This window comes from Diachasmimorpha longicaudata, chromosome 13, assembly GCF_034640455.1.
Source record: "Diachasmimorpha longicaudata isolate KC_UGA_2023 chromosome 13, iyDiaLong2, whole genome shotgun sequence".
NCBI lineage: Eukaryota > Metazoa > Arthropoda > Insecta > Hymenoptera > Braconidae > Diachasmimorpha > Diachasmimorpha longicaudata.
The window spans coordinates 4,928,649-4,948,107 of NC_087237.1; the positions used below are offsets into that span (position 1 = coordinate 4,928,649).

The 19,459-nt window shown below is 41.4% G+C and overlaps 2 protein-coding genes across 15 annotated transcripts in view; both read left to right on the top strand.

Moving 5' to 3' along the window:
* LOC135168740 (uncharacterized) overlaps nucleotides 1-19,459 on the top strand; it is a 98,559-nt gene that overhangs the window by 61,096 nt on the left and 18,004 nt on the right. For 11 of the 14 annotated variants that reach the window (XM_064133218.1, XM_064133219.1, XM_064133220.1 and 8 more), the window contains exon 5: nucleotides 4,790-4,960. In XM_064133218.1, coding sequence (XP_063989288.1) covers nucleotides 4,790-4,960 — 171 coding nt within the window. Of the gene's footprint in view, nucleotides 1-4,789; nucleotides 4,961-6,733; nucleotides 6,852-9,686; nucleotides 10,113-10,383; nucleotides 10,516-19,459 lie in introns of those variants that run through there. The other 3 variants (XM_064133224.1, XM_064133226.1, XM_064133223.1) reach the window with 3 other exon arrangements.
* LOC135168739 (achaete-scute complex protein T3-like) lies at nucleotides 10,940-13,492 on the top strand. The gene is made up of 2 exons (XM_064133211.1): nucleotides 10,940-11,822; nucleotides 12,857-13,492. Exon 1 carries the CDS (start codon nucleotides 10,940-10,942, stop codon nucleotides 11,774-11,776), a length of 837 nt encoding a protein of 278 aa, XP_063989281.1. The 3' UTR covers nucleotides 11,777-11,822; nucleotides 12,857-13,492.

The window sequence follows — 19,459 nt, forward strand, 5'->3', positions numbered from 1 at the left end:
TATTTTTTTTTCAATCACTATAAATAAACAAATAAGTGGTTCACCTGCAGATTCTCCTCGGTCTTTCATTTTTTCGTTATTCCGTCGATCCTGTCAAGTGTCGGCAATGTGTAATGCCCGTTGACGAGTTTGAGAATTAAAGGGGCGGGAATTTTTTTCACAAGACAGTGGGTTCAAAGCTAAGGGACATTAAGGAGGCGCGGAAAAATTAGTGAAAGGAGGAAGTTTATGGGAGACGGCAGAAGAACGCAAAGAATCTCCCCAATGATGCCAAAAAATTCGGAGATTTTGTGGGAGGGAGACAGAGAAGATGGACAAGAGGCAGTTGACCGACAAAGAGAGGTAAATGACGGGGGAAGGGAGATTGCGAAGATAGGAACCACTTCGGGGCCCGAAAGATGTCTTACGGTAGTCCCTCATCCATCCCCTCTATTCTTACTCGTGATTTTTTCAGGGATCGTTAATTACCCCGGTGCTCCCAATCATAATTATCCCCCTGGCGAGTTAATAAGTCAAAACGATTATGGAATTGGGAGAGCGAGAGAGATCGAGGGAAGAGAGCGGCTGGCAATCAAAGACATTTTGCCCTTCGTCATCATCTTTTGGATTTTTTTTTTTTCGTAGAAATGTGCTTTGCTCATTGATTCATCAGGGTAAAAGCTTTTTGCATCGATTTCTACCGATTTCATCGATAAAACGACGTCAAATTATAGAGATATTTACTTGAATTATTAATACTTTATTATGAATTTCAATTTAAGGGAGAGTGGAGGTAAAAAGATCAATGATAAAAAATGGACTTGCATTTAAAAAAAATTTCGCAATTTCCGGATCGGAATTACCATCATTTAAATTTTTATTCAATTCACCAAATTACCAATCTCATTATACGAAAATTATCCACGCAAAGGACTTAAATTTTTCCTATAGTTTACTCCACCCGTAGATTATTAAATGATTGTTGATAAGATTGATACGATATCAAATGATTAATATGCAATTTTGCGAGACGCACGCGATATAATTAAAATTGAAATTGATTGGTTTCACGAGATGGATTTACTGATAAGCCCGGTAATTGGTTGGAATAAAACGACAGTCAACCTTCACCTCAATGGTCAGAATAACCAAAAATACTGGTGATTTTTTATTCACGGCGGTGTCTCTATCTCCCGTGGCTCCACCGCCGCAAAATCATCCGTGAAATCTCCTTCCGCCCCCAGGAATCACTAAAAGGGTGCACGAATACCCCCGGAATCTTATCTTATCCAGGAAAACCAGAACCTGAGACTGATTTGGCTCCCACAATACGCCTCTTTGATAGGTAGTCGTGATGCCGACAAAAAGAGTCCCTCCAATTTTTCCCAGCGGATCCATTTCGTGAACTGGAACTTGGGGAAAGTGGAAACGAATGAACCCTTTCAGCTGAAGAGCTGCAATTAAAATTCATTCAGGTGTAAAAGTTTGAGACTGAAATTCAGTAAAACTCCAGAAAGGATTGCATTTCTCCCCCAAAAAAAATCTTCTGCACCCAATACACCCAACAATTATTTACTCACTAATCAATCGATATTTTCATGTCATCAATAATTTTATTTCAATAGACTTTTCCTAAATACTTCATAACCAAAAATCGTAAATTGAAAAAAGGGATTGTCAGTTCCATCAGCTTGTATTCACCCCAAATTACATAATTAAGGTTCCGTTCATTAATTAAATCATTAATTCATCCCTCTCATATATCTCTGACCCGCAATGAAGTGCCATAAATATCCCCAATCAAAAGGAACAAAATATTCCAGCTAAATAACTAAAGACCGATCCCGGGGAGAATTCAGCGGTTGATTTTTAAGTGCAGTTCCTACCACCCGTCATTAATCGTGCCTTTACAACCCCTTACCGTTTCCCAGCGATAGCCATCTCCCGGGAATTCGGAAAACGCTCCCCAAAGAGCCTCACCCAGAGGAAAAATAAAAAAAAAAATCACCCAAGCACGAGATCTCGACCTGTCCGCATAACTGGTCAAGAATTCTATTCCAATAATCGCCGCTGGAATTCCACACGTTTGACTTCTTCAAAACCTCTTTCCAAAACATCAAGCGTCGCAGCATAAAGCGCGTGTTCGCGTTGATAACTCTGTTTCTCGGGTGGTCCTCGATCACCATACGCCGATGAACACGAGAAGGGGGCAGGGGGGACGGTGAGAAGAGAAAAAGATAATGGAAACAAACCTTTTAAAAGAGACGAGCAAAAATTAAAGCAACTTCCGCTGTGCGAAAGAACCAGATCCTGGTCATTAAAAACACCGCGCGGGCCCCAGACTCCGGACTTTTATTGAAATGAATAACAAGTCCTGGTGAAGGATAAGACGATTAAAAAAAAATTAATCCAAGAGAAAGACGCCCAATTTCGAGGGGGATATAGCTTTAATTGAAAGCAATATTCTCATCTTTATCAAAACCGACAGAGCGCATCTCATTAGCTGTTATTTATCAGAGTTAATCCGCCGGAGAAATGAGGGCGCTCGTCGACTAGTCCGAAAAAAGTGTAGGTGAACATCAGCGATGGAAAGAGGCACAAGGGTAATTTATTCATTGTCAGATGCGGGCGCGTAATTAATAAAATTTCAAATTAACAACACAGTCCTCAATTACTCGGATGAGAGAGAAAAAAAAAAGCGTCAAGGCTGCGTCTCTCCTCTGATTGGAAATAAAAGTGCTGAGCCGACATTCTTGGGAGGTGCGCGTGCCCGGGTAATGATGAAGAGGACGTGTGAGAGTGAAAATGAAATGGTGAGAGAGAGAGAAAAAAAAGCGAAATATTGAGGCAATGAATAAGATTTTCAAAAAGGTTGCATTGAGACCCCCGGGGTATTGTCCTTGACCCAGACGCAAGCCTTGACATCCCGCATCGCACAGCGGTTTTGACTGGTTCGCGTTTAATCCCGAGATTACTCCAGACGTGGGGGTTGAATTACACCTCTCGATTCTTAAATGCAAATTAATGACGCGAGGGAGTGAGGAAAACATTCGATAAGAAAAACGACAGTCTCGAGGCTTTTACGAGGTATTAATCTTGGAGGAGCGTTTGAATGCTGTTGTTACTGGTGGTAATGAAATTTATCTCTCGAGTACCTGGTGTACACCCTGAAACCGCCAAAGAGCTATTCATCAGGACTTTTTTTTTGCGGTGATGGCCCATTACGTCTTGAGATCCCTCAAGTATCACCCGAAATCGGCCTCTAGCTGTTGACAGGAAGTCGTAAACATTGCGAAAATAAATAGTTTCATTGATAATCTGTGCAGCGGAGGTTCAACAAGTGTTTTGGAGTTTTTTTTTCTCAGTGTTTACTTGACCGAAAGACACTCGGCTTTGAGAAATATATTTTTCGCTTTCATTCAGCATCTCCTGGCTTGAAAATTGTGAGGAAAAATATTTCTTGAGATGTAGCAAAATTAAATGAACGACAATTGAATTTTTTTATTTCAACTTACGACAATTTTCCTCCATTTTCCAGCAAATTCCATTTCTGCGACCCTTGGAAGGAGCACTTCGTGGAGATACGCCCGTACGCTCCCAAATCTCCGTCGAAATTCCTTCCCGTTCATTCCCAGGAAGTCGTAAAAATAGCAAAAATGAATAGTTTCATTGATAACCTCGAGATTGGAGATTCAGCAAGTGTTTTCAGACACTTGTGGATTTTTTTTTCTGAACCTCTCAGGTTTACTGGTGTTGCCCCAGGCTTTGGTGGCGAACCTTGACTCCCACCTCATTGAAACTCGATTTTTTTTTCGAGGAAACCCGACAAACATGGCCGTGCTGGGGTCTCTTTCATCGATCGATAGAGTAATCTCTCGGTTGAAGTTTGTCTTCGATAAGGGGCTCTTGAAACTCCACATCCTACCGGTATGAATGGATGCGTTGTCGGTCTTGGGGAATCAACGACTAAAGACTACATGGCTTTGTTCATAAAACCTAGGTAAAAAAATACTCCGGAGTCTGATAAATTAATTCCGTATACCGAGACAAATATTCACCAAAAATTACGACATTTTCCTCGAAGTCTACCAATATTCTGGCACAAATTACACTAATGTCACTCGAATTTTATGATCCCATCCGCTACGTGAACTGCGAATTCCGTAATTTTTACGGAGCATTGTTCTCCCCGGAGAAGACTGAAAAATTCTTAAACCCAAAAACATTAAACAGAGGATCCATAAAAGTGACAAAAAATACCAAAGGTTCTCTCATGATCCGAGATATTCCTCAAAATCTCAATTCCGAGGTGAATTGGCTCATCTCTTACCACATCTCTCCTGAAATAAATTGTTGATAAAAAAATCTAAGGAATTTGACATTTTCTATCGGATGCGGACAATTTCGACGCCGAAACCTCGGATTCTCCGGAGAAAAAAAATCGGAGGTGTTCAGTCAAGCGTTTACCTTTTGAAAAAAAAAATATATTCCAAGGATTCCCCTGGGGTCGAGTACAATAAAAAGTCAGATCACGAAACATTCTGGAAATGAAGACCCTTTCTCCATCCCGGAACCCAATGAAAAATGATTCCCGAGCACTTGTAAATGTTGAAACTCCTGAAACCATTCTCCCGATGATGTGTGAAAGTCATTAATCGTAGTTGCAACACGATGCGGCAAATTGAGAATAGGACAACGCATTACGATGACTCTCGAGGTCTTCATTAACTCCATTATTCCCTCCATTCTCACCATTATATATTTCTTTTATTATTCTTTTTATCTCACCAAATTGAACGTTAAATTGCAGACATCCACTGGGCATCGTGGATGGATCAATAATTAATCAGGACGTGATCAAGCAACAGTGGGAAAATAAAAGTGGTGAGACTCAGCGGTGGAGGCCGACAAGGTCGCTGACTGGACCATGTATCAGGCACCACTGGTGGATACATTATGGGGTCGCTCTCCGAGACGATGGGTGAGTACACAGCACGTGCGCTTGTTTTTCCTGCATGGGGGAGAGGTGTATCGTTAATCAGTATGGGTGCCAATGCGATGAAGCTGTACAATTATTATGCACCTCGGGTGTATCAAGTGATACATGCAGCGGGGATTAACGTGAAGATTGCAGACAGGGAGCTGTCGAAATTACGATTACCGATTATCTTGGCTTCCAGGGGGATTCTGCTATTTCTATCCCATCTTTTACACGTGAGGGAATTTTTCCGGAGAATTCCAGTGCGAAAACTGGAAAAAGTCCCAATTACTCTGATCCAACAAAATCCAATACTTCCACCAGCACAGTTGATACTTATAAATAAACACCAACAACACCACTAAACTGCGTGATAAATAACTATCATTATACTGCAACTTTGTGCTTAACAACGAGAAGACGTTAAAACTAGTTGATCCTTTGTCATTTAAAAGCCGAGAAAAAAAAAGCGTAAAAAAGGGGACAATGTGATACAACGAAGGCCAAGATCAAGTTTTGTTCGCACGACATTCAGCCAACCTGCGAGGAGGAACGACATTTCATGTATACCGAGGGGGGGCGAACATATGTTACACGTATTGGACACCCCATGTAGCAAACCCACATGGCTTTACTCGATTCACTGGCTGTACAGGCATTTAGAGTATGCACAGGGCTGAGCTGCTGTGCCTTGTTCTCCTTATTCTCCCCCATATATTTTTTTACTCCAGACATTTGCGCCCCATGTACTGAGAGCAGCTAACCTGCGCCCCCCCCCCTCTGCACCACCACTCAACAGATGTGTTTCGTATGTGACATGTGCAAATCGATATTTTGGGGTTAAACTGAGTGTAACAGGTATTCCAGTGTCTCACGAGGCGACACCCGGTGGTTCTATTTGCATGGAAACAGCTGATTGTCAGAAGTGTTGAGCCAGTCGATGGCTTTCCCCTGTTTCACATGGAGAACTCCCGATAATTTTAATTGTCGCTGTAATTTTTAATCAATTAAATGGCGAGTGAAAAAAATTATATTTTATTTTATAATTTTTCTCTCTTTCTTTGAAATAGAAAATAGAAAAAAGTATTTCGCATAATGTTGTCCATTACATTATGTTGTTATCCAATTATCGATATATATTGGTAGTCTATCGGGAATAAAACACTTTTTTCAGTAGCGGACTAGAATTTGTTTTTTTTCCGTATATTTTTTTTAACAACGAAAATCACACAATGCTCCACTTATCGCTGGAAACAACGAATTTACTCATTTAAGGCAACAAACAGAGTGGCAAAAAAACTCATTAAGATGAGGATGCAATGAGCGAGCACTTTCACCTACCGTAAAAAAAAGGGGAGGGACCACGTGTTACATATCGATGAGAAATCCATTTCGATCGTTTTGCGGTGAATGCGTGGGTATCATCGATACGGCCTCAATGTACATGGTGTACGTGCGTCAATTATCCGCCGGTTTTTCAAAGCCGCAGACCTCGTGCACTCCTCAGGGCGGGAGGGAGGGGAGGGAGGAGGAAAAGTTTTTGAAGTGAGAATAAGCGGCGAGGGACACAATCGTTTGGAGAATGAAAAAAAACTAAAAATAAATTGTTTCAAAAGAAAAAGTTTGTTAATTCTTAAATTACCGTCGAGATTGATTGAATTTATTACGAATTCAAATTATCGGTTGTTTTTATTGAATGAAATTTTGGTTTTGCAATATTTTTAATTAAATATCTACAGTTATTTATCGTAGAATATTTTTCATTGAATAAAACAGAAGTCCAAAGAGCCAAAATAAATCGAACATCGTACACACGATCATCAATTCCAATGAGCCCTCGTTCGTTGAAATGATCGACGTTCGACTGGTCAAAACCACCCCATTAAGATTCTAATCTCCATGATCAGGATTGCGGATTGGGTCCTGTGGGGATATATACGGCTGTTTTTGAGACACACGTGGCCCCGAGGGCAGCCTGAACAGTGCAACTTGGTGCCTCGTGGCCCAGCTCTTCACCATCTCTTTGTCCTTTCCCTCGGACTCGTACCCACAACAGCACATCCTTCCGGCTATCCACGGCTGAAATTTTGATAATAAAAAAAGGAGCTCTGTTGTGATACAGCAACGAGGAGGAGCTAGGGAGAAGAGAGCTCGGAATATTTTTAAACGGGAGTTTTGCACACGCGGTCTCATGGCGGCGAGCGCATCGCTCATCTCGCCACTCGGATGGTAATTAATTTCATGATAATTACCACAGTGGAGAGAGGCCCGAGATGGTGGTTGTTCTCTCGGTGCCGTTGTCTCACTCTAATTCACCTTCTGGCAATTGTAATTATTAGTATTAATTGTAGGCATTGGGGAGAAGGGCTAATGCACCAATTAATGTCCTCTACCGTTAAGAGTAAATGCACATCGAGGGTAGACGACTGTAATTTTTGGCGATCGATAATAACAGATTGTTTATTTTATTTCGTTAATTTTTGCTGATTAATTTGATGGTTAGATTCAAAAGTTCGATCACATGGAGGAGAAATATTAATTAATTATTTTATTCCGGTGGATTAATAAAGAGAAATGACAATATAAAAATTTATATTCTCATGTTATGATTTCTTTACTCATAAATAATTTAACAATTAGTATTTCTCCTATTGGAAATTCTTTCGGTGGTTGATTGACATTGAACACTGTTTCGCATGCAATTCCTTGGATATTTTTTACTGTTTAGATTGTGAATTTCACAAAGGAGGGATTTTAGTTTTGTAATCCCTCTGGATTTTCCACTTCCACTCGATAATTCTTGAAGGGCCTTTGCAACCGCCATCCACTAGTTTATTGTCCAAGCAGGGTACGCCAGCAGGGAATTAACGAAGCTCGAGGAATCCAACACCTTTGGGATATAGTTGCCATTAAGGGCACGTTCTGTTTTTGTCGATTCGGTGGATAGTCCGGGTTGCACCCCATGACGGACTCAACTTCTCGTAAAACTACTCAGTTGTATCTGTTTTAAACTTCAAATGCTTGACACAAACTTACCACCCGGGGGTTCAACTGTCACGGCCCCTTCCGACAAGTGTAACAGGGGTGAAGTACTAAATATTCAGCATAAACAAGTGGGGTTGATAATGGATCGGTAGGGAATTTAAATGCACAACATAACTCTTTCCGGTTGAGTCAAAAAATACAAATAAATAACGTTATTTCGGTCTGACTTAGGGGGTGGTTTTTTTAAATTTATGCAGAAAGTGTTTTCACTTTTCTTTTCAATTTGCCGCAGGATTTACGGACTTTTTGGGATATTTTTAGAGAAGAAGGTACGGGGACCTTTTTTGGGACTCCTCGCAGCGTAACAAATTCTTAACCGCAACGAACAGGTACTATTGTACATTTTGGCGAAGGTACGACACTCTCTCCGCATTTACATCGCTCCCTTCCATCCCCATCGTTGTAAAACTCGTGTAAAATTAGTGTAGTTTGGGGTAGATTTTTCTAAAATGTAAAATCATTTATTTTTGATGTTGAAAATTGTGAATCTCAGTAATTCTTTAAAAAAATATTTTCATTGTGCGATCACTCGCACCCCTTTGTCTACTATTGTCGTCGGGAGTCGTAACTGCTAAGACATTTCATCCACCGTTAAGAATCCCATAAATAAATGGTGATCGCGTATTGCCGATAAAACTTCTTCTCAGACGCCAATGTCGCCTCGTGTCTGACCGAACGTCTGTCTGTTTTAGCATCGCGACGAATCGCCGGCTGTCACGATCATGACTGCTCCATTGGCTCCTTGCCCCATTCCCCGATAAAAATAAGTAAAAAAAATAAATAATTCAAGTTAGATACACGAAGAGAGACAGCTGAAACAATGGTAAAATGAAACAGAGAGAAATAAACAGAGAAATTCAACGAGACAATTCGCTTCTCGGGGGGACTACCTGTTTCCACGATCGGTTTGTTCTTTTGCCATTGAGAAGTGCCATCCGATTTATTGCCACGTACCGATAGGCGGTGTTCTCTTTGGTCCCCAAAAACACGTTGCCAGCCCCATATATAGCGCCGTGAATGCAATCGAAAACAAGAGGGGAATAAAATCGAAGGGAATAATATACAAATGAAGGAAAATAAAGTGCTTACGAATTCCGGACGATTGTTGGCCTCACTCGCGGCATTTTTTCACATCAATCCCCCTCTATCCCCATATCTTCCCGGAAACTTCAGTACAACTGACCCCCAATATTCATATCATAACAATTAACTAAAATCATGGAACGATTTTTCACTGAAATTTAAAATTTCATGATTTTTCAACCCCTAAATCGCATTCCATACCACTGTCCGGAAAATCGACAGTCAACAGTGGATAAAATTTTCATTTCTAGTAGTTAATTAACCCGTCCTAATACCTAGTACTCAATCCCCTTAAAAATTCACTAAAGACCAGCCTAAAAAATACAAATAATTTCAAACAAACATCAAATTGAGAATAACATCAACGAAAAAATTGAGGAGTCACCGGTTACTTTCGCCGTGACAACCTACGCAATGAGTGCACTCTTCTTTTTTATTTTTACGATACAGAGAAGGGAACAGGGCATACCTGTTCCCCCCCTCCTCCTCCTCATCCTCCTCCCCCTTCCAATACGTATGTGATGGTGGCCAAAGTCGTTCGGCAGCCGGTACACCAATACACATCCAAAATATACGGATGTATAAAAAACGAAGCTAGTGGATGGGATGGCGCGCGAGCCGAGAGTATATATCGGAGATGCTCGCACGAACGCACGCGGTGTGCGCCCCGAGGCCGAATAAAATGTTGTGGAGGGGAAGGTCGGTGGCTGTGGTACGGCGCGCGCCAGGAGTCCAGGGAAGGGAGAACGGCTCGCGTCTCAGCTTCCCCCTTCGTATGTATGTATGTGTGTTACATGGTGAGCCATCATCCCCACCCACCACCATTGCACTGCACCTCGTACCCCCTCGAGGAGTATCAAAAAAATATTTTTCGTCCTTGTCTGTACATGGCTCCAGGCAATTCTCCAGCACAGACTCCTTTTTTTTCCATTCTCCGTCTCCGTTGCACGGTAACTGTTCAAATTTCGTTGCTTCACTGCCAGTGGGGATGATGCCGACTATGGACAGTGTTTCTCACATTGGGGAAGTAATTGTTGACTTGCAATTAATTTTTTCCATTAATTTTTCAAACTTGAAAATTAATTAAATCCGAAAATGCCGCTGGAAATTTTTTTTATTGGTAAAATCAATTGCTGTTGCTATTTTTATTGGGGGTATTGGGGATGATTTAATGTAATTTTATGTTGGAGAATTTTTTGGAGTTTATAGTTTTGGAGAATATAATTTTGGTAGAAAAAAAGTGGAAAAAGAGGTCGATAATTTTGTTGAAAAGATGAGAATCTCGATTCCTCTCAAAGGGCCCCTGTGCTTCCATCTCCAGCCCAAAGCCACGAGAAGAGTGAGAAAGAGTGAGAAGATGTTGCTGTAGGAGGGGCAAAGAAGAGGAATACAGTGCAGAGAAACGATATGAGGAAAGAGGGGGATGTGCCACAGGGTTTTTCTCCTCTTTCTCTCTTCAGTCCATACTACGGAGGGATGGAGAAGGGGGAGAGGGGATATGGCAGAGGGTTTAGGGCCCCGATGGAGTATGGGACCCCATGGTGGGGATGCGGCGCGTGCCCGACTGGCTTATATAAGGCCCCGTACCCTCCTCAGCAAGGCATTTCGGGAGCCAGAATCGTACAGTGAGCATCGAGGGTGCGCAAAACCACAGGTTTTTGGTACCTAAATATTTCAAAACAAACGTGTTTCGTTGAGTTCTATTAATTGTTGTTAACAACGTAAAAAATCGTACTAGCATCATCACAATTATCGCCTAACTTGTCGCTCGTGTCTAATAATCGCCGTTGAAGTTGTCAATTTAATCGTCGAAACGTTCGATACCGCGGGTTGATAAGACCAGATAACTGTGTAATGACCTTAGTGGGAGCTAACGACGAAAATACATTACCAATGATGTTGGGGGTACAGCAGCATCACCACCACAGTGGTTTACATACAAACAATATCACCAACAACACCGGCATCAATGTCCAACGTGGTAACGTGATTGTCTCGACAGTTGGTGTTACAACAAATGACTTGAAGATTCAGAATTGCAAGAGGAGCAAAGTGTACCAGGCAACCCCATATGGAACAGTACCACATCAGCCAGCATCAGTGGCACGTAGAAATGCAAGGGAGAGAAATCGAGTTAAACAAGTAAACAATGGATTTGCAACATTACGCCAGCACATACCCCAGAGTGTGGCACAGGCACTTGGTGGTAATACAGCTGGTACACACGGTGGTACCAGAGCTGGATCAAAGAAATTATCAAAAGTTGAGACCCTGAAGATGGCAGTTGAATACATAAGAAGTCTCCAACGTTTGTTGGACGACGATAGCTCGGACACAAGCAGTGCACCATCAACATCACCATCACCAGTGTCATCAAATTGTGGATCAACATCGAGAATTGATATGCACACAAATGAGCTGCATTCACCGCATGTTACGGATATACATCGACAACATCTTAGGCAGAATCCAAGCCCGTCGTCCTTCGTACCAGCGCCATGCTCCGAGGCATCCAGTTCACCGACCCCGAGTTTCATCTCCGAAACATCGTCCGCTGGTAGTCAGGGATATGGTAGTACATCAACAGCACTGTATCCATCCCACAACGATAGCTATGATAATTATGGTCCAATGAGTCCTGAGGATGAGGAGTTACTTGATGTCATCACCTGGTGGCAGCAGAGCCAATGAGAACCGAATATTCACGCTCCATCGAGCGTCGTCGATGATTCTCCAGGTTTGTAGCTATTATCAGTGATCAGTTATGTTGGACATGTTGGATGTGATAATCCATTGCATGATTCGGTTTAATGTCTGACCATTGTGGAGAGTTAGCGCGATTTTTGGGGGTATCCAGGACGCTTGAAAGACGTTCCTTCAGCTAGAATTTGTGACCTTGGCGTAGCTCACAATGGAAGCAGTGAGAGACCCCTCGTTGAAAAATATATATCCCCGTTGGGGTTCCTCCGTGCCATTCAAATCGCAGACTCCATTCAGCATTAAACCTCTCCTTCTCGCGATTGAACCCTCGGGATTTTTCGCTTTTGTTGGGGAGTTCTTTCATTTAACAAGACCCGGCCACTCGTTCCTTCTTCTTCATTATTTTCGTATTATTTTTGTCGCCAATCGAGGAAATTTATGTACTCTACCAATTACCGTAATAATATCGGTAATTATTTCAATGATTTTTCAATTAATTATTCGCCGAGTGGTTTTAGCCAGTTGTGTCGCGCGATATTGTTGATTATATTCATAACTTAATGCTCAGACGTACATTTTATGCAACAAGTATCCTTGCACTTCGCTCCTCGATACGCATCATCAGAAAAAAAAACCTAAAAATCCCGAGGACAATTTCGTCTCACGCGGTGCGTTTAACCTGAATGCGTCTTTCAGGATATACCAGTCCCCCCCCTTCTTTGTCGGTTTTTGAACCGGTATACACAATTCCTACCTCTCCTCTCCCCTCCGCCCCTCGCGCGTTAAAAAAAACCCGCCCTTACCTGAGAAATCATCCCCTCGTGTATTTTTTCATTCCACTCCCTTTTTTCTCCGTCTCTCTTCGCATTCATACCTGCAAGAGCTGATATACGAGGCATTGAACCCCGGTGAAAACGCGTTCCACCGAATCCTCGGTGAATTAAATTCACCCGTAGATGAATAATGAGACATTACTTTGCACCCAGACACTCGGCCATCTCTCCACAAACGTAATGAATTTAATCAATGAATTTATTAACCCTTTTCTTATTTTTTTTTTCTTGATAACAGAATTGTCTTTGGAGATGTCACTGACGGGGCTGAACCAGGTGGAGGTTAAACAAAATTCACTCGGGCTGTTCCATCAACTGTGATCTAGTCATGTACACTCTGTACAACAACCTCTATGTGCTTAACAAGAAGGGAAATAAAAAATGAGGGAGATGACGGGAGGTGCCTCGATACCCTGCTGAGAATATACCTTCCAACATTCACCAACTTTTTAGTTGAACTCGTTGAAACACCGAGTTTACGAGTCGTCGACAAATTTTTGTCCGTACAAGAATATTTTTTAACGAATTCAAAAAGAGACTATGTACATAAATTTTTTTTTAATTCTATAAATATTGTATATTACGTTAATGTTAAGATATTTTACGGAATTTAAATTGTAAGATAGAGCAGAGAGATAGAGCGGATGAACGAGTAGAATTATATCGATTCATGGATTTGCCGAAGGCAGTGAATAATAAATATTAATTCACTCGAAATTCCAATTCGCTCAGTTATTTATGAATGAATCGTTTATTTTAGTGAATCAGTTTCTCAATTCGTCGATGAAAAATTGAATCTTCATTAATTCGACTGAAATGCCAGTGCCTTATGTATGATTTTGTAATTTTATCGGCTGATAAAATCGTTAAATATATGAAATAATTTTATTCGAAGTATCGAAAATTGTCGACGATATTTTTACAAACCTTGAAATATCCCAGTCCTACGGCCCCTTTGGTCAGAGATTTTTCCTGGAGTGATGATTCTCCACGGCTCAGGTCTTTTGTGCGAAAATCACTGGTGTATCCTTGAATCTCTGGGCTGTGGCACTCAGTAGGGCGACAGTATATGGACCTTTGAGGTGCCCCAGGTAAACGGTGGGAGTCAAGTGTCTACGGCCAGAGAAATTTGGGAGAAAAAATCTTAAACTGCAGGAATATAACATCGTGTTTCTACAAATGAACCGTGTAACGCCGAGTGCTACAGGTGCAATTAAAATTTTCCTGGGAAGTGGTCAAAGCGCATGGTTTATTATGTCCAATGGGACAAGTGGGTGTTTGAGGGATTCACTTTAATAGCGAGGTGGACAGTTGTCATTCCTGGGCTCAACCTTTTTTTTCGAAGCTGAGAATAAAATCATTTCAAGGGACACCGAGCTGACCCAGGGTTTTAGGACAATAATTTGATTATTCGGGGTGCGTGCGAAGTGTTCTTATCGTGGGATATATTTTATCATATTAAATATTTTTGATTTGAATTTTTCAATTTTTTTCATACTAAAAACGATAGACAGTTCAGCTGCGAGGTGGTAAAGCGAGATGAGTTCATTTCTCATTGAGGAGAGTCTTTGAGAAATTTCTCCGAATCTAAGACAGATAGCGAAATTTTTGTCATAACATTTATTATAGTACTCGATTTACGCTACAAAAAAGGTTATAATAAAGGTTTTGCTATCTTCTCTAGATTTCGAGATATTCATTCGAGAAGAACTAGTCTATAGTGAACAGTGAGTTGTCTCGTTTGAGCATTCAGATACTGAATTATTCAAATCATATCCTCGAATTGTCATAAGCAGGAATTAATCAGGGTTTAAAAAATTAATAATAATACTCTCGTGACTCTCCCCGACAGCTATCAACTCCAATTTGTTTATATAAGAACAGAGAATATGCGAGTGAATTCAATATAAATCAATACTTGTATTTATCCATGCAAAACGCTCTTCGTCGCATGCAAATAGCCACATAAATTCCGGAGAAATACAGAAGCAATTAATATCACAAGAAGGTGGGGTAAAATGGTGGATTTATTACGATGACTAGGGGAGGCCAAAGCAGAACAGAACAGGAAAAGAGGATACTCGACACGCTTTACTTGATTACGCTGCGAGTTGATGACCGTAACTCCTAGCAGATCTCCTTGAAGTTTTCGTTATGACAAAAACTTTATTGGTGGAGAATTCAAATACCGCCACCCTCATTCTGTCATAAATAAAGTGCCCATTCCACTTGCAAAAGGAACGAAGGAATTTGTCAGAGTGCACATTTTAATTGCAGCGAATAATAATGCACACGTATTTTCGCGATTTCATCACTTGTTTATTCACAATAATTTCGGTTTTTATTTTCTCCATAATGGTTCTTTGATTCTCAATGTTGCAAGATGGGTAAAGTCGAATGTTTATTGCTGTTATACTTGAATACATCGCGTGGAACGAAGAAGTCAGGTGCACACAGGTTGTTTTCGAATATTCCTCAGGAAGTGGTGAAGATTTTTATTAATTCTTTTCATTCGTGACTCAAGTATTTATATTATTTTCATTTATAATGAATGGAGGTAATTCGAAAACTTATCAATTAAATAATCAAATAAATTTATTAGTTTATCGATTCAATTTGTGAATGAAACATTATTGGAGTTATGGGACACCCAGTGAAATGGCTATTTCCTAGGTCATGTGATAATGGAAATATCAAATGATTGGAAAATTCTGATTTTGGAAAATATTTGATGGAACAACGAGGTGGCCACTCATCTTTGTACATTGCCAATTGTCAAGTGGACAGGTAATTTCCACTTGTCTCAGAGGGATTACACGTTGAGTTTGGGATACTTACCTAGCTGAGCAGTTTATTTATGGACCATCCCAGTGAATGGGCAAATTTTCACGAGGATACTACAAATCCTGAAGTGGTGGTTGTGAGAGGACGAGTGCAAAAAAATACAGCCTCAGATACTCTGTACACCTGACTCACTGAAAGTCAGGTAAATCTTGGGTAAATGGGACAAACCCTCAGTGGGAATAGTGTATATTTTACCGTCTTGAAATCCGCTCAATTGTCCTTAAGTTTAACGGTACAACTCTGAGGGGTATCCTGAGGAGCCTCTCGCTAACGAAAATTTGTAGATTTTGGGCGAGAGTGAATGGGACACTTTACACTGGGATGAATCGATAAATTGCCGTTCCTGTGGATAGATATGAATTGTGAAATAGATGGGGGCTTGAGGGGAGTATCATCGGTTGAGCCCAGGTAGACGGATGGGGTTACTAACCTACCGTAAAAGGACCACAGTGTTGAGAGAATTTTCATCGGTAAATGTGACATTCTTCATTTCGAGAAACTGCGGAAGGTTTTCATTGATGAATTATTCCAGGAGGAAACTTCAAAGGACTTTTTTCAGGGCAGGAGGGGAGACGAATGATCGCTACGATGACTTGCGAATGACGCGAATGTTGGAATTACACGGGTGAGAGGAGATACATTTTTCAAATTTGTGGGAACGGTCGCAGAATAATTTCATTTTGTTCGGGAAATTTTTGCTTCAGCACTAGTAACAATTGAAGTATTTAAATTCCCTTGTATTTTTATTAATTAATAGTTTGTTCAGTTACGTGGAAATGAATTTTGCCCGTCATGTGAATTTGTGATTTTAATCCACCTGTTTCCATTCGCTCTCGTTACTGTTTTTCTGATCTTTCCTGTTGTTGTAAACCTCCGCAAACGAGATGTTTTTTCAAAGATACCGATCCTAGTGCCCATTGAGAAATGGACCGGAAGGGACCGGATTTAGATGTCGAAAAATCCGATGAAGAAACGGAATCGTTGGCCCATCAACTCGCCCTGAATTTTTCGTCGCGTTGATCTCGTTTGTTCTCCTCGCCGGGTTTGCGGTTCCATCACCCCCTTGGGGATCTTTTTTTCTTTTACCGAAGAAAGAATATGGAAAAAAAAAACTTGTGGAGGCACGTCAGCTCGCGATTACCGTGAATTTCGACCGGTTATTTACTCAAAAACCACAAGGACATTGACAGGGATAATGGCGGGAGGGGGACAGGCATCCCTCGTCAGTGCGGGGACATCGGATCGTTAACGATTTTTTGGCGGTGGACGGAGATATAACGTGCCATCCCTAAAACGTTTTTCCAGGCTCAACAATTTTCTAAGTCCACTCTATACTTATGTAGTTTCGACGTCATTTTCAAACTGACCCCAGAATTTTTTAAATTACAAAATTGCGAGGGAATTTTCACGAGTTGTGCGATACCTGATGATGACATTTGTTATGAGACGAGTGACGTGGACTATTTTAGGACGGGAATAAATAATTTGAATTATCTCATTAATCTGTTGGAGATATCCCACCAATTTAAATGACAGAAAATCCCTAATAATGAAAAAAAATCTTTTGATAATAAATTCCATCCCGTCTTATCTTTAATTTCCATTTTTTTTCGCTCGTTTAAAATCAAATTCATAAAAGGAGTAAAAGCAGTGTTTGGTCAGGCCCTAATTTTCTACTCCCATTGTGACAAATTTTGCCAAAAAACTTGTTTCCCTTCCATAAGAATAAAATATTAACCGAACTCTTTAATGAATTCCCCCCAAAAAAAGCCACGTTGAGGGAGATGAAAGAGAGAGTGCAAGAAAAAGAAGCCGGTGGAATAAGAAAAAAAGATGAAAAAAGTGGGGGATCAAGGAACGCGCCAGCCACGCGCGACCGTTGAAATCTCGGAGCAAGCCATGTCAGTAGCTTCCCCTACTTCTCCATCTTCCCCCCTAATTTTTTTTCCTGTCTCCATACCCTTGAAGAACCGCTCCTCCATTCACCCGTTCTAACGTCGATTTTTCACTTTCCTAGATGTCACATTATCTCACGAAACCCGTCAGCGTGCGAACGAGTGTGGAAGGTCGTGCTGTACAAACATCGCTCTCATCCCGATCTCGGGACAAATTTCGCACTTAGCTCGAGGGTAAAATGTGCGAGCACTTTATCAATTTTTTAATCAATCCGGGGTATTTTTCATCAGTCGTTCACTTACACTTTGTCCTTCCCTCAAATGATCATGAAATTGTTTATGTAAAATAAAAAGTGGGAAAATCCAATTGCAGTCGGATTATCCTGCCTCGATATTCGTCGTCAATAACCAAAAATTCCCAATCAAATTAAAAATCTGGGGACCGGACGTCATTTCGTTCGCGAATTTCTTTTCGTCCAGGAAAAAAAAATTTCTCTGTCGAGACGGTCCCAGACTGCGTCCCACCTGAAGCAGAGTAGAATATCCCCGAGGATGACGTTCATGCGTACTAACAGGAAACCGAGGAACACAGATAAACGGCAAGTCGAAGCGACGTTTTAATGGGAGCCCGGATCCGAGGGAACGAGTCTATAATGTATTCCACAGCCGCTGCTCTTGATCCTCGCGTTTTTTCCCCCCTCTACCCCCTGATTTTTTTTCTCGCATTTTCATTATTCCCCATGCCCCGGCGTTCGCGAAGCAATGAGAATTGCCCTCCAACATCTTCTGTTTCTCATTTTTCTACTCTTTTCATTTCACCGGGAGTCGCCACTTGAAGCACTCGCGACGCGCGTAACTGAAAACGAGGGAGAGAGGCTGGAACGAGACTACTTAGGCCCATGTGGGATAATTAGAAGCGAGTTTCTTCTTTCACTGTCTCCACCCTTGCCGGAATTCACTGACCGGACCCCATCAGTGCCACGGCCGTGCACATCGCCGACTTTGTTCCGTTACTCGTCTCTCTCTCTTTCCTCTCGGTGCTTTTTTCAAAAGTCGTATTTTTTTCGCTTTTTTCGAGGACTTCGTCTCGATACATGAATGGACCGGACGACACCCCGTGTCTCGCTGGCGACTCGCCGCGGTAATTAGCTCGCACAGGTCCCTTAATGAGGCGCTTCGCTCAAGGTTAAGTGTCTGCAGAGTCATGCAAATATTATTTGCGGCGAGAGTCTAAGCGTTTCGGGGAGAGCAACGCGGAATGGGGATATTGAATTAGTTCGTTAATTGCGGGAGTAATTACCGTAAAATTAGCCGATTATGGGGAGGGTGATTGTTGGGTGGGCCGATGAATTGAGATATTTTCGTTAATCATTGTTGGGAAATTTTTCCCACCGAATTCCCAGAAAATAATTCAATTCGAATTCACGTATTTGACGAGATTTTCTGAATTTCAGGAAAATAAAAATGAATACAATTCTTTTTATTGTTTTATGGGGTTCATAACACCTTCTGATTATTGAAGTCACGTGATGATACTTGAGAACACCAATATGAGCCACTCATTCCGAAATTTATGATTTTTGTCCCTGGGGAGCCATCATTTTTTATTTTTTATCGTATTATTGAGAGTCGAGTGTTTATTCGTAAAAGGTTTTCCCAAGTTTTCCGGACTTTTATGGACATTTTTCTTGTCAATAAAAGGTCAGGAACCTCACAGCCATGAGCGGACTGAATGGGCCGGAAATTTAAGATGGAAATTCTTCCTATTCTCAAGTTTTCGCGTTTATGAAAGAAGACGAGGGTAACGGCGGGTGGTCACGGTGAATGAGATGTTCCAACACCGCTGAATTTTCTTTTTTCTCACTTCATCGGCGGACTACGAACGCGTCAATGGCGTTTCCCCTCGTCTGAATACGAAGCCTATGGTGGTTGGCCTCGCGCGAAGAGTTGCGGGTGGTCCCCGTGGTAACACGGGAGGAAAATCGTATATTTGGATGGTGAGAGAGCAAAAGGGAAATTGATTTCAGCGGATACCCGATTTTCAGTGAATGGATCGGCTCCGATCGCGTTAATTTAGTGAAAATCTTTCGTTCAACGACTGA

Bases quoted from the DNA above. Each gene is read 5' to 3' on its own strand.
- LOC135168739 (XM_064133211.1), top strand. From the start codon at position 10,940: ATGACCTTAGTGGGAGCTAACGACGAAAATACATTACCAATGATGTTG.